The sequence below is a fragment of the Oryza brachyantha genome, chromosome 5, assembly GCF_000231095.2.
Source record: "Oryza brachyantha chromosome 5, ObraRS2, whole genome shotgun sequence".
Lineage (NCBI taxonomy): Eukaryota > Viridiplantae > Streptophyta > Magnoliopsida > Poales > Poaceae > Oryza > Oryza brachyantha.
The window spans coordinates 13490469-13517750 of record NC_023167.2 but is presented as its reverse complement, the minus strand read 5'-3'; the positions used below and the strand labels follow the sequence as shown (position 1 = coordinate 13517750).

The window sequence follows — 27282 nt, the reverse complement described above, 5'->3', positions numbered from 1 at the left end:
ATCAGTTAACGCCTCTCCCTCTCTCTCTCTCCCTAAAAAGAGAATAAAAACAGCCCTAGCACCTGACAGCAGAGGTTCTGGTAAGAGAACATGAATTATAAATAATTTACTCTTCCTAAACTTATCTTGAAGCTAATTGGTTTCCTTATTGCTATTACAACATTATATGAATATAAAAACATGGCTTGTGGTGACAAATCGGTGGATGAGCCCCTGGAATTTAAGCCGGGAAATACTTGACATTTTCCAGTCGAGGATATAGCTCGGCTCAATAGCTCCAGGACTGAAAAACTGCCCCATTAAAGGTGGATTCCGAATTTCGGACGCATAATGTTAATGGGAGAAATCCTGTGTGCGGCGGGAATGAAAAAAAAAATGGGGTTTCCTTTGGAAGTTTGAATTGTCGTGGCAACATTTAAGTATTTACAAATGGTATATTTTAAGTCTGAAGCACAACTGACCAATTAACTGCCACTCAGAAAATGGATGGTGGTGATTTAATTTGTCACGTATGACGTGCGACCGAGGTGTTTATACCAATCGAATAGTACAATTATATGACGAAAGGGGTTGATTGTTTGGTATTTTTATGGAAAAACAAAATAATATATTTGTAAATAAAAAATAGTTTATGAATAAGATTTTTATATACATATTATTGGCAATCTAAAAGCTAAAACTAAAAAATAAACTACAGTAAACCTCAATTCAACCCTAAATTTAAGATTAAAAATTTAAATTTTGTCTTATAAGCATAAGCAGAAACGAACGCATGGAAATGAAAGAGATACGTCTGTTTCAATTGGGTACGGATAAATTATTGTTTGGGTTGTGTTGGCAGTGCATTATCGCAGAATACAGCCGTGGATAATGTAAGAAAACATCAGAAAGTTGACACTTGACAGCGAGCTCCCACGCCGCTTAAAGAATCAACTTGACTGGTGTGGTGCAGAGTTAACAAATGGGACGGGAATCACCCAATTAATTATCATGGTTATCAGTCTTATCCAACCAGTACGAATCAATTCACCGCTTGGTAAATCAACCAATTTTTTTTAAAAAATAAAGTGTAATTCAAGTTTTCAGTAGATATTCATTTTTCTGAATTCCACCTATTTTCATTGGCAACCAAGTGGGGATAAACGGAAATACCCATATATTGCATGGGCCGACTCCAGTACATTTTACTATAGTAGAATTTAATCCATATCGTTGATCTATTTTTATCGAACAACTGTGATTGAATTATATTACTAACGATATTAGGTGAACTAGATATTTGAAGGGGTAATATCGTCATTTTTGTTGTAAAAAATAAAATTACAAAAATACTGCTAATCAAGTAATTAACAAAGTAAAAAGTATATTTTTTCTATTGATAGTACAATGCTATCAGTAAAATACTACATCGAATAGTTATACATGTTGTATTATAGCAGATGATAGCCCCTGGTATCGATGAAGCTAGCTAGGAGTCGGTATTCGGCGACCAAACAGTTCTTGAAATCCAATACTCAGTGTGCTAATCGATTCAAGATCATGTGTGCTGTGAGGACCGAGCGGTACTCGGTTGGTTAGCCGCACGGGCGCGCGAGCTAGTCCGTGAGAGTTCGATCTCTTCGATCGCAACTCGTATGTCTCGTCCGGGAATTTTTTCCCTCGCACACATGCGCACCATAAAATCATAAGCATATGGTAGGGATGCGCACGCGTGTGTGTGCGTGTGTTGTGGTGTGTGTTCGTGTGTGTCTCGAGTTGTACTCTTCCAAAAAGAAAAAGATCATGTGTGTTGTTTTAAGATGTTAATTCTAAACAGCTCAACTCTTGTATAAATGGAATGATTTCTTGTTTTAGAACACTTTTAACTTTAGGGCTCCTTCTTAACACATCAATTTTATAGGATTTTCAAACGAATTGATTTAATTCCTGAGAAATTCATTAAAAAGAAGTCCTCTGTTCTGAACGAGCCCTATGAGCAGCCATAGGAATGTGAGAACCTTCAAAATGATAAAAGGAGATAGTACTACTACGTAGAAAGTACTCCTATCTTGAACATGTATCCATACTAATGTTTGGATCTAGATGCAAACAAGTATGGATTGAAGAGCAATGCCACAGGTACACTATATAACCAATCTGTGCAGCAATTGAAATTACAGCCAGGTGGAAGCATCATAAAAAGAGTGACAGACAGTACAATTACAGTTTCACAGCAGCACAACACTCAAAAAAGATTTCAATCTGAGATGACCATCAAGAAACTTCCATACAACGTATGTCACACATGTGACCCTTACAAAGGAAAACAAACAATTCATCGGTTCAAAAGTTTCTCAATCACATGTATGCTGTATAGAGTTATGTACACACATACACCATCCATCCCAGAAAAAAAAAATTCTAACCACGAATCTAGATATAAACTTTGACTAAGATTCGTAGATAAAAATTTAATTTTTCTTGAGACGCAAGGACACGAAACATGCATGCAACTATGCAAGAAGCGAGAAGGTCACATGAACATCACCAGGCAGCAAGGTGAGCACCTAGCAGCACACGGGGTCGTTCTTGCGGTCCTCCGCCAGCGGCGGCGCCGGCCCGCCGCACAGGCCGGTCCTGAACGCCAGGAACCCGGCGGCGTGGCCCGCGACGGCGGCGAGCAACACGCCACCGTTGAACGACATGAGCGCGAGCATGATGAGGTAGGCGACGCCGACGCGCACGGCGTGCGCGGCCGTGCGGAGCGCCACGGCGGCGCGCGGCGCGCGCCGGGCGAGGCGGGCCTCCAGCGCGCGGTAGGCGCGGAACTCGAGGAGCACGGCCAGCGCGAACATGAAGACGAGCGCGAGCGCGTACATGCCGCCCCTCGTGCCGGGCCACAGGGTGAAGAGCACCTCCGTGTTCTTGCCCCAGAAGAAGGTCATGTGCATGTACCGCGCCTTCTTCGCCGGCGCCGGCGCCGCCGGCGGGGCCATGCCGCCCATGTCCATAGCAGCTGCTAGTATATATATCGATGCTGCGCGCTGCTGCTCTCTCTTTCCAGTGCAGTGGCTGGCCTACGGGTAGTACGACATGTATATACGCGAGAGCGCGACCGGCGGCCGCGTGTAGTACGTACGTACGACGGCGGCGGAGATGGGCAGTACAGTACGCCGGTTACCGTACGTACGATACGACACGGCCGCGCGCGTGGACTCGAAGCGGCTACGCGTGGGGCAGTTTGGTGGCACACGAGCAGAGCAGTAATACTCCTGCAGCTGGGCGCTTGAGCAAGCTGAGTAGTATAGCCAACTTCTACCTTTAATTTATCTACAGTCAATTTAAAATTATTTTTAATGGTTTTTTTATTTGATATTAATTAGGTGCCACATTAAAATTTTTTTATGAAATGATAAGAATTTAATTAGGAAAAAGAAGAGAACTCTTTCGTCCTAGTGAAAGGCTCGTGACATTGTTTCCAAACAAATGAAAGCCGGATAAAAGTCAATTGAGGCCAAACCTTTCTTTCATCTAGATCACGTGCGGGGTCCATCTCATATTTTCCTCTCATGCAACAATTACTTTCATGCAGGAATTTAATGGCTTATCAAGTATATGAAACTATGAAATGAAAGAGATGACAACTGAGAGATGTTTTTTTATTTCACCGAAGAAACTAGAACGCTTATGTGTCACACTTGAGAACTATGAAATGAAAGAAACCGCTGAGAATAGCCTAATAGCCAATTCATACAATAGCTACATACAAAATATATACTATCATGTCCCACCGATCTATCATACACACATTGTGTCTTGGAGTTCGTGCTACAGTTTGTTACAAATCTATAGCTCACTGCTCTCCTCTCTTATCTCATTAAAACATGTTTATAGCTGGCTTATAGTCCGCTATTGTACATGTTCTTACGCATCAACGGAGGTACGGTACTCCATACTTCCGTTGTTGAGAGATATGTGAGATTTTGTTTTTTTCTTAATTCGTCACCACCAGAAAGAGATTTTAAGATCTTGTTGAGAAAAATTATAACAAATATCATATCAGTTGTTAATTCAGTTTCTCAAATTAGCGTTAAATATGATAATCTTAGTTGTATTTTTAATATCTTAATTATTGATAAAAGTAGGGTGATTTTCTTAATTTGGAGTAAATCTAAGAAATATCATTGAAAATGCCAAGTTCAGAAAATAGCATCGACAAGTGGGATTTTCACGCAATGTAACCATACAAGCGATTTTGTCATAGAAACATGGTCGTTGTTAGGTTTTTTCTATCTCGCAACATTAATTGCATTGGTCATCTTACATCACTTAATGAATGGATACTAACTGGGATTTATGAGACAAAGTATGTTGTACAATAATATTTCATGTAACTCGTATTTGTCGATGGTATTTTTGAAATTGGATGTTTGTCAATAGCATTTCTTGAATTTTCTCTTATATCTATGGATAATATATTGTATGATACTGTCCACTCCATGACGATCAAGAAGTCGTGCGCAAAGTTATATAACTTCCCTCAGATATGCTTCTGATGGTATTGTATTGGAGGCTATGTAGCCCGTTAAATGTCTCAAGCTAGCTGAGCTGAACCACGGTCCAGTGAGCCCTTGGGTCGAAAGGGACTTCATTGAACTAGAGCCTTCACTAGGGGAAGACTTTGTGTGGTAATTAATATGTCTTCTCTAGCAACCACAAGCCTTTGATAGGAAGGGTCTTCACAAAACATGTCAAAGGTCGGTGAAGAAGGATGATGACACGCTGATGGTGGGCCTTTATGGCACATGGAGCATAGAATTGGTTGGCTTGGCCCACTAAAGCCTACATCTATATAAATTTATTTCTCGTTGTACCTCTAAAAATGTCTCTGTCAAGGGGAGAATTACATAATCAAACATATTAGCCTATAAATCTTAAGTTATTGGAACGGTAAATAAACCATATGTGCTGTAATAGAATATAACTACTGCAATACCTCAAATATTAGAAATCACAATTTTTAATTTCTAAGTTTGTCTATCGACAACGACGGCATTAATTCCACTCAGGTCATCAAAGGCCACACAATTGTTTCGCTTAACATTATGACCTATTACTGCTTGCAGCCGTGCATTCAGGTTCATACCAGCCACCAACACCAAAGCTCCTAAGCGTGGAGAGAGTCTCCATACTTTCACTGGATACGCCTAGGATGTGTGCCGGTCAATTCGCGGGGAGAAAAAATGTGACCAATTCCCTTGCAATCGAGCACATCGGCATCAAATTTTTTTTAATTTTTTAACATTTTTAAGAAATAATTTTATTACTAAATCTCCAAGGAAAATATTTCCAAAACTGAACCTTTTGGCCACGGCAGTGCTGGTGACGTGGCAAAGCAACGCTACCACGCCACCTGTTCGGGCATGGCATGACGTGACAAGACAATGCTGTCACGCCACCAATAATGACGTGGCAACCCGTTTGGCCACGCCAATATTGGTGACGTGGTCAAAAGGTTCATGCGGTGGAAATATTTTTCCTAGAGGTTTAGTAATAAAATTATTTCTTAAAAATATTTAAAAAATAAAAAAATTTCTTCGGCATTTGCATTAGTTGCATCCGACTACTGTCATAGGTCCATTAAATTTTTGTAAAGGAAACAAACAGGGGAAAGCAGATTAGGCTCAAGAGGCTCAACTAGGATGGAGTTTTCACATTTTAGCCATTTTAAAAATCATCCGCTCATACAAAGGGATCGTTGCCAAGTAAATTGGTCCCAAGAAACTATTAGCAAATTACTTTATTTTATGAATAGGACTTCGGTGTCGGTGTGTGTTTGATGACGAGGGCTTATTTGCACTATAATTTAATTACATATCCACCCTTCTAAGGGAATATTCTAAAATGATTGATTCATAAATAAGCCCTTGATACCAATCTCTTTGACAGCAACCCTCTAGATGTCAGCTTTGGCACCAATTACCCTGGCACCGAGAAAAAGAACTATATGCTACCATGTTTCGCTTCTACAACTATTTGTAAGCCAAATTTTGAATTGTAAAATTTAATTTTAGAGTTGATTTTATGTTTTTTCATTGCAGTTTTTATATAACATTTGCTTTTAAATCGTTGTGGACACGTATATAAAAGATTTTTTTTTCAGAAATTATTTTTTGTTGCAAGTAAGTCGTTTCACTTTTTCTTCCAAAAAGCAAAATGATGCAACTTTATTTTTTTCGAAAGCCTTTTTGTGTTAGAGTTCTATATATGGGATATCCCACATGCGCACATAAGGCAGAGTACCATGCACATACCATGTTTTTAGTAGAAAAATATTCTATGGGTTTAGATAAAATCCAAAGAAGATAAATATGGTGTCGTTAAGCACGAAAGAGATATAGAGTCCTCCTTGAACCCCACCAGGACTACTCGTATCTTCCTACAAAACTTGCTAGTCCTAAAGAAGAGTGCCCCCCACCCCAATGATATAAAGACAAGGCCTCCCCGTATGGGAGCGAACAAGCCAAGGATTGACCAAGACAAGCTAATACAAGTCACATGTCCTCTCTCATTGAGCTGATACAGGATGAGCTTGAGCTCTATGCCAATTTTATGGAGGACTAGATTACGCTTTCTTCCCATGTTTTCCATGTTTTGTACTCTTGTCATCCTCGACTAAATAGGATTAGGGCAATGGCCACTAGTTATCCTCGTACATCTTTTTTCTCTATGCACTATCGCAAATACCCTTGCTATTAGACAACCCTACGTCCACCCGATACATGTAACATATTGTTCTTGCTTGATCTAGATAGTTGGAAACCAATGACCATTAAATGTGTGTCCTTCTTTTTCTTATTTTCTTTTCCCTCTTATTCCTCTTTCTCTTTTGTTTTCTCGTTTTTTCTCTTCTTGTCATCCCTCCTTCTCCCACACCCAGCTAGTGCCCTCAGCCTACCAGTCAGCGTAGGCTCACTCAGCCCACCAAGTAGTCCAGCTCCCATCCTCTCGCCTCGGCCCACATGGTGGCCAAAATCGTGCCCCCTTCACGTCTAACTCTTCCCCAGCAGGCCGCCCACAATTCGGCACCTCGAGCGAATCAACCGCCACGCACCATGTTGCCCCATGGCCCAGTCGGCCATCGAAGTCCTCAGCCCAATCCCACATAAGCGATTGCCTGCATAGCGGCCGCCCACCCACACACTCCCATGTGTCATCTTCTTTGTCAGCCAGGAGCACCACCCATGCACCCACCAGCCCGAGCGACGCCTCGCCCCGCCATCCAAGCCATGTGTTCACGTTTGCCGGACCACTCCCCATGCCCCGCCTTGTCATGCTCGTCGTGCGCGCCACTAACTATCGCGCCTGCCCCGTTAGTCAAATATGTCCCACCTGCGCTCGACCACCCTCACGACGCTGTAGTCCTCACCGTCTCCCTAGGGGTCATCGTTGTACTACCACATCCCTTGTCCAGGCTATGCCGCTGACGCCACCGGACTTGAACTAGGACATGTTTGCATGTACGTCATATGGCATATGACTCCATCCGATGCCAATCATCGCCGCCATCGCCCACGCAACTGCATCCTCTCGTCCTTTTCATCTTGTATTGTTGCCGCCTACAAAAGGGTAGAGGAGCCCGACAGCAACGCTACCGTCACCCCCCAATCCCCATCACTCCTACCATGCCCAAAACCGCCCCGCCACCACCTCCCCCAAGCCAAAGCCAAGAAGGGAGAGGCGTCGACGCCGCTGACTTGGGGTGCTCTACATGGGCTACCACCGCCCCCACCCCAGTGAGCGTCACACCCTATGCTTCCCAACCAGCGACACCGCAGTGCGGCCTTGTGAGCCCCACCGGCAACGTACTCTCACCCGAGCGGCAGAGTGAAGGGAAGGAGCCCTCTATCTCAGCCTTGTCTGACTTAAGTTGGGCCTACCTGTCAGTTAAATGGGTCTATCCCCTCCCCGTTGCCTTGGTTGGCTGGCAGACGGGCACTACCTATCAGTTGGATGGCACTGTCCTCCCCCTTCACTATTCGGCGGACGGGTGGCCCCACCTGTCAGCCAGATAATTCCTTTGCAAAAAGAAAAAAAATATTTCTGGAAACGCTTATACAATGCACTCTTGGAATGTATTTGATTCAATTGAAATTGAAATCTCCAAGGCTTATAACTTCTCCATCTAGAGTCTGTTTGTATGATTCTTTCATTCTTACTGTCGACGATCTAGATCTTCTAAAATTGAGGCCTACCTCCTCCTCATCCCCCTTTATCTTCCGTACTACGCGTGTATTGATTGACCACTTTTCTCATTTATTAGGTTACATTTGTGAGGAGGAACCCACAGCCACCAACACGGAAGGTCCCACGACTATACCTATAGTGAAATGTTTTGTTTACAAATAAAAATGCATGCTATGCTTAGTGTCACTCATAAATTGTTAAGCCCACCTTGATTTTGATGCCATGAACCATTGATGTCGTATGACTACTTTATTTATTGTTGTTTATGTAGCATTACTTAGCCTTGCTCAATAGTTGTACCATGCTACATACCATCTTCATTTATATATGAATGATGGGAGATGATTACTTTGGGTGGTAGGTAATCGTCAACAGGCGGGAGATGACATGATATGCCAACCGCGGATAATATGCAACACTCTTTGTGAAAACCCAAACATAATAAAACTAACGATTTTAGACATGGGCGGTAGGGTTGGAATTTGGGTGGTTCTTGGGAACGAATAGAGTCGACATTAGCCAGCTAAGAATTGAGTCAAGAAAACAACAGGAAACAAACTTAGTACAACCGCATTTCTTGCATGAGCATAGACCTAGCAGATTAATTAACCACAGTGGGGCGATACTCTAGGCATGGCCAGTTCTGATAATGGTTTGTTAATTGAATATGAAGAAAGACGATAGAATGAAATGATAATGATGTCAAGTAAAATTCACTTTTGCTTCCCTCCCTTGATATATCTGGTCCAAGGCTAGTCATAATACTAGCAAGGCGGAAGGGGTTTCAAATGGTGCATAAGGACCTAGTCTTTGGAGCCGGTATCGCAACAATAGTGTATCTGAAAAGCTAGGTCGAGACAGGCAGATGTGTTGTGCTAGGTCGTGAATTGTTGGTAAAGTGTGCATACACTGGAATGTGAGTAAAACTAATCTATTCAAATAATCATGCTCATGGTTAAAGGAGCACCAGGACTTGTGATGTTCTAGACTAGTCTCTGATTATTTTAAAATGGTTTAGAAATTGCATGAGCCATTAAGTGAGAGTCTACTTCCCGAGGAATGGGGAAAGACTGATGCCAACGGAAAGAGGATTTATGGGCATAAAGTTAAACTATACCAGGTGGAGCCTGGCTCGGTGGACACAACCTTCATGAAAACTACACTGGCCTTACGAAATATGACTTTTCAAAAAAGAAAAAGGGGGGGTAGACATAGGCTGACGAACTACTTTGCAAAACTAACCTTTCTTGAATTCTAATTGCATGAATCATGTTATAATGGTGGCTTGAGAGTACTCAAAGTACCAACCATTGAATATTTTTCCTCAGTTAGAGGAAGAGTGTGATCCATAGGCACACTCTCCTTAGGAGGACCCGCAGGAGGCACCATAGGAGTCGAGTCCCCAGCCAATGTCTATGGAGGTTGTGTGATCACGGTCCTTCGCGCTTCCACTATCTTATCTATATTTTTATCATTTATAAGATATTTGGCCGATAACCCTATACATATCTCTATTGTTTGTAAAACTTAATAAAGCCCAAGGGCAATTTACCAGCTATGTTACATGAGTACCAAACTATAAGGATTTGATATTGAGTAGATGTAGCCATGTAGGGTGTGAAAACAACATATTTACAAAAAAATAATATGTGAATAAAATTTTTATATATGATTCTTCATGATTTAAAAGCCAAGACTGAACAATAAATTTTGGTAAAAACTTTAAAATCAAATAATTATAAGCAAAGACGATGCCGGTGATGTCTCAGGTGCTCGGAGCGGGGGCTGATGTAGTCAGCATATCAGAACTCAACAATTAATGACATAGGTTGTCTGAAATGATAAAAATGTGTAAGCAAAACAGGTCAACTGGCTCTCTCCAATGAGGCACTGAGCTAATGACGACACTGCCAATCCTCTGCACAAAAGCTCCAAAAACAAAGAAAACGACAATAATTTCCGTTACATGCCACCATCATCGTACGTCTGATTCTTTGAAGAAAAATCGTACTACTAGGGGTAGTGGTGCAGACCGTAAGGCACCTATCAGAACACGTCATACTAGGGGCTGTTTAGTTCCTAAATTTTTTTCTCAAAAACATCACATCAAATCTTTAGACATCTAAATAAAATATTAAATATATATAAACAATAAAACTAATTACATAGTTATGGAGAAAATAGTGAGACGAATTTTTTGAGTCTAATTAGGATGTGATTAGCCATAAGTGCTACAGTAATCAACATGTGCTAATGACCGATTAATTAGACTCAAAAGATTCGTCTCGCGGTTTTCATGCGGAATCTGGAATTTGTTTTGTAATTAGACTAAGTTTAGTACTTCAAATATATGTTTAAAGTTTTGATGTTATGTTTTTAAAAAATTTTGCAAACTAAACAACCCCTTAATTTATTCCAAACACGTTCCGCTGGTTGATTTGGCTCTTTCTATACAAAATTAGTTCATTATTCTTAGCTATGATTGCTCGAGCCCAGGGTTGGAACTGGGAAGGAGCCAAAACCGGTCCTGGGCAGAGCCATGATAAACATGATTATTGTTAAAAAATTATGTGAATTCAAAACTTAAATTTTTTTAAAAAAATTCACCGTGGTTTTGGATGTCAAACCGCACAGTTTGACACGATTATCGCACGGTTTAGAGCGGTTATCGTGGCAATTTTAAAGACGACGATAATCGCAACTTCAATTACGATAATCGCATGGTTTGATACGACTATCGTGTGATTTTGAATACAACGATAAGCATGTTTTTTATTACGATAAACACACGGTTTACTACGATTATCGTGTAGTTTACTATGATTATCGCAACGATTGAAATTCCTTAACATCGAGCCGTATTGGGCCTCAACAATAGTATGTTTTTTCTCACCATTTGACCCTTTTTTAATTGATTCATATCTCGTTTCTAAAAATTTTGTCCACCACAAGTTTAGGATAAACATAACTGTCACCATAATTTACTTTTTGGATTTTTCTACTAAACTTTTTATTTTTTTAATTGGGACAATATTTACAGAAACCATATCGATAAAAGCCGCCGCCGTATCTTGGTGATACGTGCGATTATTGTGATTATCGCCACGATAATTATGGTTTGTGAATCGAACTACAGCCGATAAGCCGTTGAAAAAGTGATCTAAATAATTAAAAATAATTTATTGATAGAATTTTTATATCAGTGGTATTAGCTGACCTGTTTAAATCCTAAAATGAACACTGTCATTAAGTTTCAAATATTTTAGACTTGTCTAAGTTAACAAATAAACGACGGGTGTTATATGGAACCAATTGAGTGATTGAGTCGTTACTTCTCAAATGCAACAATACGGAGTAGGGAGTACCATAGTTAGCCCCGTATTTTCACTTCTGCTTATACTCAGAGCATTTCCAACAATCTTACTCTCTGAATATCTATTTAGCCAATTTACCAAAAAAACAAAGAGTTAAAATTGTCTTTCACTCCAACAGCATATCTACTACACTTCCTAGGCCGTGTTCGTCCCTCTCCCTTAGTTAACTTATACCCCTCGTTTTTCGCGCGCACGCTTTCCAAACTGCTAAACGGTGTATTTTTTACAAAAATTTTTTATAGGGAAGTTGTTTTAAAAAATCATATTAATTTATTTTATATTTTTTAATAATTAATAATTAATTAATTATGTAATAATTACTACGTTTTCCGTGCCGGGGTAAGTTAACTTACGCACGCACCAACAAACACGGCCCCAATCTAACAAATAGATCTTACATTTAGGAATGGGCTGAATGGCAATGGGTTGGGTCACGTACGGACAGTGCATAAACATGCCCAACCCGATACCCGCCAATGCATACTCGATCAGTACCCGAATTACTTAGCGGACAAAATATTATGCTCATACCCATGCCTGACAGGCACCCACCTAATCTTATTTTGAAATAAACATATTCTTAATTCCTTATCCAACATACATAAAAAATAGTAAAAAAACAATGAACTCAAAATTACAAAAAAAAAAAGAACAATGATATCAAAATCAGAGTACCACACTTAAAAATTAAAAATAGTAAACTACCAAACAACCATAGTATTAGAATTATATATACACACACATAATAGAACATATGTTCACCTACACATGCAATCTCTACCATCCATCCATCATACACATGTATATGCACGTACACATCCTTAAATATATACATACATACATATATATGTGTATACATGCATATATCCATGTTGATATAATATATACATACACACATGTGTGTATACATCCTTATATATATATATATATATATATATATATATATATATATATATATATATATATATATATATATATATATATATATATATATATATATATATATATATATATATATATATACCCGTGAGAAGATCGTGCTCAACTCGAGAAAGCTCACGAGCTTTGAATCAGACTCAAGCTCGGCTCATTAGGAGCTCGAGTCGAGCTCGAACCAAGTCTGAGGCGAGCCAAGCTCGAGCAGCTCACGAGTTTCAAGCCTTTTTGGCAGCCCTATGGGCCAGCCCAGGCATTGGCAGTGCGGTGGATCTTGGACACCTACGCAATAGCGAGGACGCGAGTGTTGGCCTTGATGTCATCGATCACCGCATAGAAGGTCTTGCGCCTGACGAAGTAGTCGTCGAGCTTTGGGACACCGATGGCCTTGCCCAGCCCGGCATGTGTGGCGCGCTCGGCGGCGGTTGTCGTTGCGAAGTACTCCCGGAAGTCCTTGACCATGCCACTATGCCAGCATCCACTCAGCGGTTGAGGTACTCCGCGAGAAGCGTCTCGTCAACATGGACCCAGAGTAGGCAGCACAGGAACCGAAGCGCCAAGCGGTAGTGGCGACGGGCAGCGGCGGGGAAGAAGGGATCACCGGAGGAGGTGTTGAAGCGGCCGACGAGTAGAGGAAGAGATGTGCGGTGAGGAGAGAAAGTGGTGGGTCCCATAGTGGAGCTCTTTGTTTGGCAACCCAAGCAGATTGGCCAAATTTGGCTAGTGAGAAGAATAATTTGCCCACGAGATGGCTAGACCATCTTGTTGAAGAGGCTATTGAAGAATGTTTTTTCTCATAATTATCAAATTTTAGTTTGGAGAGTGAGATAGATAGGTCGTTGGAGATGATCTTCCGGTTTTTTATCGTAGTTTACACTTTCTGGAAAAATAAACTCCGATAAAAACCTCAAAATTAACTTTAAATTTAGAACTAAAAATTCAAATTTTGCGTTATAAGCATAAAAGAAAGCCAAAAGATGGGGTCAATCTACGGATCTCTCGCAACTTGATATGTGCATATACCAAAATTTGAATTTTATAATTTAATATTAAGATGATTTAAATTATTTTTGCCGTAGCCCTATTTTTTACAATTTTACATTTGAATTTTATGATTTAATATTAAGTTGATTTTATTTTTTTAAGTTTATTTTCATAATACTTTACTTTTAAAATAATGCTCACTCCGTTACGTATTATAAAATTTTCTGAGTTTGTCTAAATTCATCTATATATCATTATATATGTTTGTCTGTATGTATTTATTAATACACATATAAACCTAAGCAAGAATATAAAATCTTATAATAGGAAACATGAGAAATATGAAAATACATATAAAAGTTTTTTTATATCTATACTACTATAAAGATGAGTAGTGGTGGTGGTGAATCTGACACCTACCCACCACCAACTCCCTCCTATTTTTTAATCTATATATCAAACCACTTTTATTAACTCTACTTATTAACATGCTAATGATATTTTTTTAATAAAATTTCGTTGTAACGCATGTACGATATGCTAGTAAAATGATTAAGACAGTAGACAAGCTAACGAGAAATATTTGTACCCTAGTCTATTAAGAACGACAGCAATGACTTAATTTACAGAACGACAGAAATATTTGTGCCATCACCTTCTGAGCTCCAGAAAAATCGAAGAAACGAGTCTGCATCATATCGAAGAAACAGCCCAACCATGGAGCTCTCACCGCTGCTCCTCCTCCTCCCCTTCCTCCTCGTCGGCTTCTTCTACCTCGCCGCCGGCGGGAACACGCGCCGGCGGCGACGCGCTCCAGCTCCTCGGGGACTGCCCATCATCGGGAACCTGCACCAGGTTGGCGCGCTCCCTCACCGTGCCCTGCGCGCGCTCGCCGCAGCCAACGGCGCGCCTCACCTGCTGCGGCTCCGCCTCGGCCAGGTCCCCGCGCTTGTGGCGTCCTCCCCGGCCGCCGCCGCCGCGATCATGCGCGAGCACGACCACGTGTTCGCGAGCCGGCCCGGCTTCAGCACGGCGGAGATCCTCACGTACGGGTTCAAGGACCTCGTCTTCGCGCCCTACGGCGAGCACTGGCGGCACGTCCGCCGCCTCAGCTCCGAGCACGTCCTCAGCGCCGCCCGCTCCCACCGCTACGGCCCCATGAGGGAGCAGGAGGTGGCGCTCCTGGTGAAGGCCATCAGGAGCGAGGCCGCCGCTGCTGACGGCGCGGTGGTGGACGTGAGCAAGGCGCTGTACGCGTTTACCAACGCCGTGATCTGCGGCGCGGTGTCTGGGAGGTTCTCCCGGGAGGACGAAGGGAGGAGCGAGCTGTTCCGGGATCTCATCGAGGAGAACGCGACGCTGCTGGGCGGGTTCTGCTTCGGCGACTACTTCCCGGCGCTGGCGTGGGCCGACGCGTTGCTCTCCGGCTTCGCCGCGAGGGCGCGCAGGAACTTGAGGAGGTGGGACGACCTGCTCGAGAAGGTGATCGCGGAGCACGAGGGGAAGCGGCGGGGGAGAGACGACGGCAGCGGCAAGGACGACGTGGAGGAGGACTTCGTCGACGTGTTGCTGGCGCTGCAGGAGGAGCAGCAACACGGCCAGGGGCAGGCGGAGGGGTTCCATCTCACCAGAGACATCATCAAGTCGCTCTTGCAGGACATGTTCGCGGCGGGGACGGACACGTCGTTCATCACGCTGGAGTGGGCCATGTCGGAGCTGGTGAAGAACCCGGCGGCGATGCGGAAGCTGCAGGACGAGGTGCGCCAGGCAACGCCGGGAGCCGCCGACAAGCCTGCCCGCGGTGCGACCACCAGCACCGCCACGCCCTACCTGAAGGCCGTGGTAAAGGAAACGCTCCGGCTCCACCCACCGGTGCCGCTGCTCGTCCCGCGCGAGTGCGCGCGGGACGAGGACGCCACCGTGCTGGGGTACCACGTCGACAGGGGCACCCGCGTGTTCGTCAACGCGTGGGCCATCCACCGCCGGCCCGACGCCTGGAGCGAGCCCGAAGACTTCCGCCCTGAGAGGTTCTTGCCGGGGAGCGGCGAGGCGGAGGCGGTGGACCTGAGGGGCGGCCACTTCCAGCTCGTCCCGTTCGGCGCCGGGCGGCGCGTCTGCCCCGGGATGCAGTTCGCCCTCGCCACCGTAGAGCTCGCGCTGGCCAGCATGGTCCGCCTCTTCGACTGGGAGATTCCACCGCCTGGAGAGCTTGACATGTCCGACGAGCCGGGATTCACCGTGCGGCGGCGGATCCCTCTCCGGCTAGTCGCCAAGCCGGTCGGATAAGACAAGAAGTAGCCGAACAAGCCGGGGAAACATTTTTTAAGGCTCAGTAAATGTCATCCCTTTCTTACATTAATAAATATTAATAAATATAAAAAAATAGATTAACACGAGCCATATCACTCATATGCAGGTTTAAAGTTTTAAAAGTTGATTTGAATGAGTTTTAACAAAACAACAAATATAGCTATAAAGGTGAGTATACTAGTTTAAATGTATTTTGTTCTTTTATAAATTATACAAGTTAAATTTGAATTATGTGAAGTGATATATATTATATTAATCTATATTGTTAATCTGTTTATATTTATGATATGCAATAAACATGTGTGGATGTCTACCCACGAGCTGTCTGTTCATCTAGTAATAAATAAAGGTTCAATCAGATACACGTTGTTGTAACTTGTCCTCGTTATTCATGTATTTACTCAAGTAGCATAGTATGAATATTTTTTACGAGTTCTTATTACTATAATTATTTTAATGATTCTAGAGTTTTAGAAATAGAATCTAATTCAATCTTTAAAAATTAATCATTGAAGTTATTAAAATAGAATTTTTTAACACCTCTTTAGTTCATGCTAAATAATCTAAAGTTATTTATATTTTAGAACAAACGTAGCAGCCAGTAACATGTCAACATCTCATTCATGCCACGTCATATGACCGAGACTCGTTTTGATTATTTTTTGTTAGCTGTACTTCATATGAACCAATAATTAGAATTTTATGAATTTTTAATTTTATTTATTAAATAATTTATAAATTTAATTTTGTATTTCAAAAAAACACAAAACTAACCTTCTCCCGCCCTCTAGGAGGGCGGAAAGGTGTGGTAACTGCCAGTCGGTCGCGAGGGACGGCTTGAAACTGCGCACGGCAAATTTGCATTTTGGCTCTTTCCGCCCTTACAGAGGGCGTCAAGGGCCTAAATGCAATTTCGCCGTGCCGCCCGAGAATTTTGTGATTGAACCGAGAATTTTTTTGATTGACCCGCGGTTTGATAAATATATGTATAATCTATGTAATTGATTAGTCACAAGTGCTCTCTTGGTATAGTGGTCATTGTTCCTTGCTTCTATTTAGTAGACCAGATGTTGAATCCTTGGAAAAGCATTCAAAATTTTTGGGCGCCAGCCGTCCCTCGGGACCGTGTGGCTGTTTGTCACGTCACCTTTCCACCCTCCTAGAGGACGGGAGGAGGTTAGTTTTGTGATTTTTTAAATGCAAAATTAAATTTGTAGATTATTTAATAAATAAAATTAAAAATTTTAAAAATTCCCAATAATTGAGGGAGCTATTTGGCCAGCCCATCTGGGATTTAGTTTACAAGTACTCTGTACTCCACACATATTTGTACAGTAGTGGCATGGGCTGAATCAGGACTCATCAATGGAAATGGACCGGAGTTTAGCCGATATTTACTTAGTCGAGAAATGTTTATTTTACATCCCTTAACCGTGAGTCTATTTTCGTTCGCATCTCTCGACCGAACCGAATATAGAGTATCCCCAACTCTAATATGGTGCGGTCCTATTTAGTTTTCAAAGTTTTTTTGATGAGGTGTTTGACCGGATATTGGAAGTGGTCTTTGGACACGAATAAAAAAATAAATTTTATAGCTCGTCTAAAAACAACGAGTTGAATCTTTTGAGCATAATTAATCTATCATCATTATTACATGTGGGTTACTATAGCACTTATGACTAATTATGGATTAATTAGGCTTAAAAGATTTGTCTCATGATTTTCCTTTATTTGTGCAATTAGTTTTTTTAGACTAAGAAGGTAGAGGAGACTTTACCTTACATCCATTTCAATGATAAATAGGTTGGCGTTATAGAGGTTACAAGGAGAAAAAGGAAGAAAAAGAAAATTGTACATGGAGAGGAGCTTGAAGCTTCTCAGGCTAACCACAGCCAAATGGAAGAAAGTAAAAGAGGAGATGAGCCTAGCTTATAGGTGTTTTTTGAGGCTAGTTTTTATTTTTATTTATGTTTATTAATATCTATTTAGTTGTCTAAAAATTCGATAAGATGTGATTGAGAAAACTTTTTGATTAAACGGGCCAAGTCGAGTCCTTTTGGGTATTTTGACGGTGACTGTGTAGCGGCACGACGTACGGAGTATGTTTGATTTAAGTCTTCGTCCCATTTGGTGATGAGGTGGCAGTTAGTGGGACCCATCGTTGTTCCTCCTCTCAACATGGAAGACGTCGGCTTGGAAAGTCAAGCTCACGCACGAACGATGCTAGCGTGTATTGGCCTAGGAAAGTTGGGCCGGAAGGGCGTCGACGAACGACTTAGGAATAAATTCACCTGACGTCACTCAACTTAACATCGAGTCTAATTGACGTTCTTTAACCCCAAAACCATATATGTATATCCCTAAACTCGTATAAACCGTTTAAAAAAGGTCCCTCGACGGTATCAACGCAATTTTTGACCAGTTTTACTGACGTGGCATACGGTAGGTCCCACATGTCAGTTTTTTTCCAATTTTCCTTTTTCCTCCTTTCTTCTACCGGACTCTCTCTCTCGTCTTCCTCTCCTCTCATGGGCTGGGGCACGGACGGTGCCAGGCTGGAGGGCAGAGCGTGACTGCGGCCAGCGCAGGGTAGAGGGCAGAGCGCGACGGCGGCTGACGCGGTTGGAGGGCAGAGCACGGGCAGCGGCCGACACGGGCAGGAGGACGATGACCGGCGCGACATGCGGCAGGCGGGCAATAGCCGGTGTGGGCGGCTGCAGAGCCGCGCGGCGATGGCGTGAGGCGGCCAGCGCACCTCGAGGACGGAGCGCGGGCGTGCGTCGGAACCACGCGGGGCGGTGGCGTCGGGACGACGCAGCTAGGCGGGGGCCGCAAAGGCTGGGTTGCTGGCAGTCGAGGCAGCTAGACGATGCAGCCGCGCGAGGACGACGACGGCGAGGGCTGGCGCGCACGCGGGCAGAGCCGGGCAGGGGCGACGACCCAAGGGGACGGCCAAGCCGGGGGCGGTGGCGTACAACGACCGAGGCAGCGGGACGGGTCGGCGGCCCTCGTCAGGTTCATGTGGCCGACGCCGGTCGAGAACGCTCCAGCCTTGGAATGCTGCTCGATCGTCATGATGGCCGACTTGATGGCAGCCGACCATCACTCCAGGCGGGCACTCCCGACGCCGTGTACTCCGTGATGCTGTTGCCGTTGGTGGCGGACACCTGCACCATGCCGGAGCAAAAATCCTTGAGAACGGTCATGTAGCAGTCGATGTCGATGTTGATCAGCACCATGCCGACATGCTCTCAGGTCGATTCTGCACGATCGTTCTCCGGGCTCTCCCTCCATTGGCAAATGGCAAAGCACGATCATGCCGTTGATTCTGCCTTTGCCCACGAAGTAGCAGATGCGCTAGTCCTCTGAGTAGAACAGAAGATATTACTTGTTGCTTGAATTCCTCGTCGCCTGATTAAGCCCCTCGCCGTCGATGAGCCTGTCGAGCCGAGCCGGGTGCCAAACGGCCCTCGCGCAGATTCACCGTCCCGCTGCTGCCCTCCACCTGGTCGCTTCGATTATTGGTAACATCATAACACGAGAGAGAAAACGAAAAACAAAACAGAAAAAAACCCTTACATATGGGACCTACCGGACGCCACGTCAGCAAAAACAGTCAAAAACTAAGTGAATACTGCCGAGGGACATTTTTTAAACGGTTTATATGAGTTTAGGGGTACATATTTCTGGTTTTAGGGTTAAGGGGTCAAATAAATTCAGTGTTAAGTTAAGGGACCTTCGGTGAATTTATTCCAACAACTTATGCCCCACCGGCCCACACCCATGTTAGCTCATCGTTGATGGCATCGGCCTTCCTGCTGCGAGGGCAAAGGACGGAACCAAAAATTTTATATGGTGATTTTACGTAATTTTATAGGGGACGATGAAGCTAGGTCAAGAACTCCAGCCATAGCTGTTCTAGGCTTGAGTCCACCCGTGGATGCTGCTCCATTCTTCTTTGGTGGAATACTGTTGTCTTCAGCATGTCGTTGTTGTACCAGCATGGACGTGGTTTTGCACCCTCGTTATTTTGTTTTTCCTATACTTATAAGCCAACATTTGAATTTTTAATTTTGAGTTTTTTTCACCAAAATTGATTATTTAGCATTGACTTTTAGATAGCTAGAATACGTATATAAAAGATTTTTTTATAAATATGTCGTTTAGTTTTTTTTCTAATGACAAACCGTAACAATCACCTCGGTAGTTGCTAATGATGTTGCTTTCTCGTTGGGGCGTCGGCGAGGTGTGTCCATTCTTGTTGGGCCGCGTGTTCGCCCCTTCCGTTACATGAGAAGGTTTTGTGCGTTGTGACGGCAGGGGCACCGCATGCATAGATGTTACTGCCTCCGTCCCGAAATAAAATTATTTTTCAGTTTTTAGATGCAATATTTTGGCTCTTTGTCTTATTTAAATTTTTTTATGATTAATTTTTTTATTGTTACTAGATAATAAAATATGAATGATACTTTATACGTGACTAATTTTTTAAATAAGACGAATGGATATAGAAATCGAAAAATAACGTTATTATGGGAGGGAGGTAGTGCCTTCTAAGTTCTAAATAAAGCTGATGTCATCTTGGTCAGAGTAATTAAAACAAACAAACAACAAAGGCGAGGTCATGGGCCGCTCAGCTACTACTTCGGCTCTACGAAGTCTTTGGGCCCAAACGGCGGGAAGCCACAGCGGAGGCTGCTGCTGCCGGCCTGCTGCTGCCTGGTTTTGCAGGGAGAGTTTAGTACCACCTCGCCTGTTCAGCTCGGAGAGGCGGTCACGCGCGCTATAAAATGAGGCGCAGGGCTCCGTTCCAAAGCATACCTTTCTCGGCCTTTTGGCTAAGATCAAGTGTAGTATCTGTTCTTATCAGTTTAATATCTGATATGTGGGCCATGTGCCTACTTCGATATTAAATTTATTTTTTGTGGGGGAGGGTCCGCCACAGTGGCTTGCCACTGGGGCTCTCGCGTGTCGCCCAGGCGTTGCACTACAGCCTGGGCCTGGCGCACCCCAACCAAATCAATACAAACTTCTGTTTAATTAAGTGTAATAGTAGTATAATTATATAAATACAGTGATACACATGTCATTAAATTTAATAATAAAGCAATTATGTATATTCAGTGGTAAACATGTCACAAATATATGATGTGCTATTTTGATTAAAAAATCACTTCAGTAGTTAAAATTAAATATAAGAAAAATCTGCTACTCTTCCAAAATTGAGCATTTTATTTTTTTTTAAAGTCTGTTACATGATATACGAATTTTAATTCTTCATAATTAGTATTTGAATTACCACACCTAGATTGTGCCTTTTATTCTATGCACATTAATCCAGCCTTACTGCTCCACACGAAAGTTTTCTCTTCTTCAAATTAATCCATGTAAATTAATCGTACTAGTAATATATAAGGCTTACTCCGTACCAAACTAGTTGAAGCCTAAAGAGAACAATTCAAGTACAGTACTTTCCTGATTGGGCCTGTAACTAGCATATTTCTAACGAGGCCTGGGATGGGCTGTGATTGACTAGAAATTTCCTGGCCCATCTCTGGATTTGGGCTGGGCTGTGATTACCTAACGAGTCCTAGATGGGAAGCCCAAAAGGAGAAACTAAGCCAGAGGCATTGCACAGTGTGGGAAAAACTACTCTTTCTGAACAAAAGAGCTCGATTGCTTGACCCGTCAAAATTGTGCAAGAATTGAGGTCGCCCTCGAGTTCAGCAGTGCAGCATCTTGCCAATCAGCGTCAGCTAAACTGGAGCGACAGTTTGCCAAACTAATCAAGTCCAGGCTATGTTTTGCACGGTTGCAATGTTCTGAACTCTTTTTCAACTGTCCAATTGTAATTGTTCCACTGCAGCCAGCGACTGATGCCTCCTCATCTCCAATCGCATCCCACAGTGGAAGCACTACTCTACTCCAGTAAACACAAGCAAATAAAACAAGACAAGCAAAAGAAGATGCGGTAGCAGCAGTCCAGCATGGCATCCTGTACCGATGAGATAAGGAATTAAGGAGCAAGTAGGTAACCTGCTAAAATGCCGAAGAGCCACGACTTTTCTTTTCTTCTTATACTTATAAACCAAAATTTAATTTTTTTAATATTAAATTTGAAATCGACTTTTAGGGAGGTCTTTCATTGTAGTCTATTTTTCATCATTGATCGCTATTAACACGTATATAAAATTTTTATTCATAAAATATTTTTATTTATAAATACACCCTTTGGTTTTTTTTCTTCTCTGATTAAGCCAACCAATCGCCCCGTGAAATCCCTCCTCTCCACCCAGATTGTTATTTCCAACTCTGATCCGGATTATTCCCATCGTTTTGGCCGATGGCTACCGACGCGTGCATGGATGGATGCATCGTGCGTAGATGCATTGCTCTGCGTCGCTTTCCCGGCCACAATAATTCAGTCCAATCGATCTCCTTTTGACCTTCGTGGCTACGAGCAGCACATTTGTTGTTATATTTTTTGGGTTTATTTAGACTGCTTTAATCTTGAGATAAGACAGACCTTTCTGCTTTAGCATGTGATCGAGCGCACATTCTCTGGCCACGGTTTAAGATTATTTCAAATCAAGGGCACTAGCATATTAGCATATAGTAGTATCATATTGCTGGTAATATTGGTAGTAGTATATAGCATTAGCAGCCGCAGGGGTGACATTTTTCTTGGCTCTTTTCCATGTTTGTCTTGTCCCAGGTGAGCGAGCTGTAGGAATGTTCAGCCGTTCAGCCCAAATAAACCTTATCATCTAGTGCCAAATTCAGATTTTGGCATTGCTAAAATTTTGGCATAGTTTTATTAGTGAAACTTTATAGAATTAACAAATACTAGTAATATTATGTGATAAGATTAATATAGTTTGTTACCTATCGAAATTTTGGCAATAACAATATTTGGAATGGTTGATTTTAGTAGCAAGATGAGCATGCCCTGTGTGCCCACGATGATCAGCATTTCAGCAATGTTTTTGGCATTTCGCTCTGATGAACAGGTCTGTGTACGTGTGTCAGGTTCGTATATACATACGTGTAACGTGTCACGTGCGGTCAAGAATGTACAACTACGACTAGCATATGTCAATCGGGATTTTGGATGTGCCTTCTAGCTTGGCGGCCAATCTGAAGATAAGACAGAATTTACTGGCCAGACAACGCTGCAATTTTTCAGCAGTACAAACTCCATGCATGCAGTGAGAGGCACGCAAGTGTGAGAAAAGAATTTCAATTCTCAAGAGATTTTGACAGCAGGAGCAGCATCAGAGACGAGGTCGCTGCTGTGTTTCCGTATTTGTCTCGTACAAGCATGGCGTAGTTACCTGTTGATTGAACAGCACCCCTGCGTACGTGTTGCATCCGGCAAGCATATATATACTCTATTTGTTTAAAATGAATCTACCCACCATTTATCCTAAAATGTACTTCCTCAATATCACAATATCAAAATACATGTATTTTAGATTTTAAAGTTTTATATCATAGTATAAGCATTTTCTATGCTTACTTATGTGATTTCAATACAATCGGATGCCTAAAAAGAGAATTAATTAATTTAAAATTTTAAAAATGTTAACTAAAGTGACAAAAAAGGAATCTTTAAATGCCACCTTAGTCTATACTAAGTAATCTAGAAATATTTATATTTGGAGTGAAGATAATAATTATTTATCCACTTACTTTCTCATCTCAATCCATCACAATCATTCTTTATTTAATTTTTGCACCAATATTTTTTCTCAAACGATCACATATTTTTCCAAAATTTATAAATACTTTCTTAATAATCGTGTTCATCTGTACAAATACTTGTATTTGGAGACGGAAATCGTCGATCGCCGTCGTCAAGAACCTGACCGGAATAGCTGTTAACTCACGCACAGTACCACGTGCTACGGGACAGCTGCGTGCATTCTCCGATCGATCCATGCGGCGAGCGAAACATCACGCCACGGCCGCTCTTCCCTCCCGGCGAGAAAGCAGATCAGGTGAACACGCACTGCGGGCGGACCGGACCGGAGGCGACAGACAGAGAGATGTTCCCGTTTCCTCTCGTTAATTCCATATCATTTCCGGCGTTGCCGGCGATGGCGACGGCAGAGGAGCACGCAGGGAGAGCGGCCGGCGCGGGTGGGGACCGTCGCCACTCGCCGCGCCGGTCACCGGACGGCCGCACTGACGAAACTAAATGGGCAAGGCGGCTAAGCCGAACGCAACGCGCTGGAATTTGCCCCGGGAAAAAAGTTAGGGCCGATGTGGTGGCGACTCTGGATCTTCGTCTTATCTTTTATTTTTTGTGTGTTTGTTATGTTTGTAAGATAAAATTTTAAGTTTAGAGTTTATGATAAGTTTTTTTTCATCGTGGTTTAAATTTAGATCCCTAATAATAATATATGTATAAAAATCTTATTAATAAATTACTTTTTTCTTAGCAAATATATATGTTTGTTTTTTTAAAGTCCAAACAAATCACTCACTTCTCTACCATCAGATTCTTCTGGGATCCTTCCGGTCTTTTGGCGCCATTGTTGGGGAAAGCTTGAACTGTCGCATAGATCAAGATGGCGACGGGGTCTACCTTTTCTTCTCTCTCTCTCTCTCTTTTTAAGCAAGCACCTTTTCTTCTCTTCTCCCTGTAATAAATCCAGCTTGATCGATCGAGTGGGTTGGTCATGCCAAGTCAAATCTCAGGAGACGCTCTGGCAAATGACTACTCGCGCCGTTCCAATCTCTCGAAAAGATGTTTTTTACCCTACTTGACATGTATATCTATTTATACAAAACTATCAATAAATTAAGTGACTTTCACTTTCAAGCTCCAATACATTTATTCTATACTTTTATAAATCACAATACTTTTATCACATACAATACCGGAATACAATAATTATTGAAATAACCTTTATGTGGGACCAACAACATAATTTTAAAACTAAAATCATAAAATCTTTTTAAGTACGGAGGCAATATTCCACACCGAATACTTTTAAGAACATTCACAGAGCTATACTTATCACATTAATTATTTTTACTGCTACATCATCTTCCACCTCCTCCATTCTATTTGGTGAGGTACTAAAGTCTTTTACTTGGTCTTAATATGCACAGTACTATCTGAGTTGACCAGGCAGCACGTGGACGCGTGATCCACGAGGTCAATTACGTGGTTAATAAGGACCTGTTTATTTCTCCATGGACTCGTTGTCTCTGTCGCATCAAACCTTTAGATTAATTAAAAGTATTAGATATAGACGGTTAATAAAACTTATCATATACTCTGGACTATTTCGCGGGACGAATCCAATAAGCCTATTTAGTCCATGATTAGCGAATATGATATTACATTAAACATTTGCTAATCGTGGCTTAATTAGGCTTAAAAATTTTCTCTATAAAATAGTCTTTATTTATACAATTAGTTTTATTATCTGTCTATATTTAATACTCATAATTAACATCCAAACATCTGATCCGACGTGACAAAGTACTTAAAAAAATTCAAATTCAATATCGGTGGCTTAGCGTAACAGCATCCTCTGATCTGCCGCAGTACTTAAAAAAGAAAAACAGAGAGAGACATAACTAGTGTACATAGTGGAGAGACACCGGCAAACCCGGCCACCCAGCACAGCTGCTTCCAGGTAAATCCTATCGTGCCTGTGTGTATGGTCGGATTCATGCATGAGCGGCCCTGAACCGATTAATCAAAGGTGATGCAGATTCCTGATTACACTTAAGCCGTCGCAAACAATCCCCTATAGCTAGCACTACCAGCAGTCTTATTTTTCTGTCCTTCGTACGTTTATTTGTACGTTTCGGTGATCTCGTGGGGTAATACGCCACTTCACAGCAGACTATATTAAGGATCGTGACCATTTACCTCCGTCCCATAATAACTTTATTTTTCATTTTTCCGTGTTCAACATTTTACCATTTGTCTTATTTGAAAAATTTGTACAAAAACTTAAAAAATTTAGTCACGCATAAAATACTATTTATGTTTTATCATCCAGTAAGAATAAAAAAATTAATAAAAAAATTTCAAATAAGACGAAAAGTCAAAACATTGTATCAAAAAACTGAAAAATAATCTTATTTCGGGACGGACGGAGGTAGTACCACTTTTGTGTCATACTTGTCTAAATTATGACCGGTACAAAATGAGCCACATTTTAATTAGCAAAAGAATATTTAGTACACTTCATTAAGTTGATAGCACGTGGGATCATAGCAATTAAGACAATCTTGTCACATGAATGGATATAAATCAAGGGCATTATTTGGTCATTCTCGGTTGCTCCTTTCATTTTACAGTTTAAAGTATGGCACTAGTTTTTTTATATGTAACTATCAGTGGTCTCTTTCATTTCACAGTTTTATAGACTTGGTGGATTATTAAATTTCTATTTCATAGTTTCGTAAACTCGATGGATCATTAAATTTCTACATGAGAATAATTATTGCATGAGGGAAAAATAGGAGGTGAATCCCGCACAGATCTAGATGAAAAAAAAATTTTGGTCTCAATGGACTTTCATTTGACTTTTATTTGCTTGGAAACAACTCCACAAGCCTTTCACTAGAATAAAAATGTTCTCTTCTCCTTACTAATTAAATTATTGCCATATCATAAAAAAATCTGACGTGGCACATAATTAATACAAAATAAAATGGCCACTGAGACTTTTTATTAGTATTGGAACCATAGACAATGGTTGAAAATAAACCAAACAAGCCCTCAAGGACTAAAGGATTATCTAACTTTTTATGGCAAAAAATGAAGTTATGACTAAAAATAGAGGGGCGGTTAGAGGGACCACTTGACCATAGTTTTTACGGTTCATTCTCTAATTTATGAATGAAGTTTGGAATGAATGAGTTAATATGTTAACAAAAATTAACTGCGTCGTATATTAAAATATGAGGAAGTAGTATTTTAGTGTATATATACAGATGTGTAAAACCGTGAACCATACTTTTGTATCGGAGCTGAGAGCCCCTCGTATTATTCCTCCACTGCCCTGCATCTGTTCTTTTGGCTAGTTGCAGTAATAATGAAGCGCCATATTAAATAAGTCAAACCAAATAAATTGAAACCTTTAGCAGAAATAGGAAATGGAATCGAAGCTATTAATATAGACACAAGATTATTGTAAAATGAATAATATTTATCTTTTCGCCCATTTTATTGTGTGTTGGCATGAAAGATAAATAATTTCTAACCATTTTATTGTCTGCCCATTTTATTGTCGACGATCGAGATGACTCTTAAGTTAGCGATGCAAACCCATTTTAACTTCCTAGAAGAATATATACTTGGAGCATCACTCAACAAGAAATTGTCTTAAGAAAGTGCATTCATCATTTAATTATGTAATTACATAGACATCCCTTGACATGGAAATTAATACACCACTCTACTCCGTTTTTGGTTAAAAGC

General features: G+C 41.7%; 2 protein-coding genes and 1 non-coding gene across 3 annotated transcripts; 2 read left to right on the top strand and 1 right to left on the bottom strand.

The window, feature by feature from the left end:
- Nucleotides 1-2224: 2224 nt before the first annotated feature.
- Nucleotides 2225-3027, bottom strand: LOC102711532 (copper transporter 2). Its single transcript, XM_015837490.2, has one exon. The coding sequence runs from the start codon at nt 2988-2990 to the stop codon at nt 2547-2549; it is 444 nt and encodes a 147-aa protein (XP_015692976.2). The 5' UTR covers nt 2991-3027; the 3' UTR covers nt 2225-2546.
- An 11109-nt stretch (nt 3028-14136) lies between these two features.
- LOC102722863 (cytochrome P450 71A1-like) lies at nt 14137-16190 on the top strand. Its single transcript, XM_040524210.1, has one exon. The coding sequence runs from the start codon at nt 14238-14240 to the stop codon at nt 15804-15806; it is 1569 nt and encodes a 522-aa protein (XP_040380144.1). The 5' UTR covers nt 14137-14237; the 3' UTR covers nt 15807-16190.
- Nucleotides 16191-20647: 4457 nt separating this feature from the next.
- On the top strand, nt 20648-20844 carry LOC121054573. The gene has a single exon (XR_005811961.1). It is a non-coding gene; the product is annotated as a U2 spliceosomal RNA (small nuclear RNA).
- The last annotated feature ends 6438 nt before the right edge of the window (nt 20845-27282 follow it).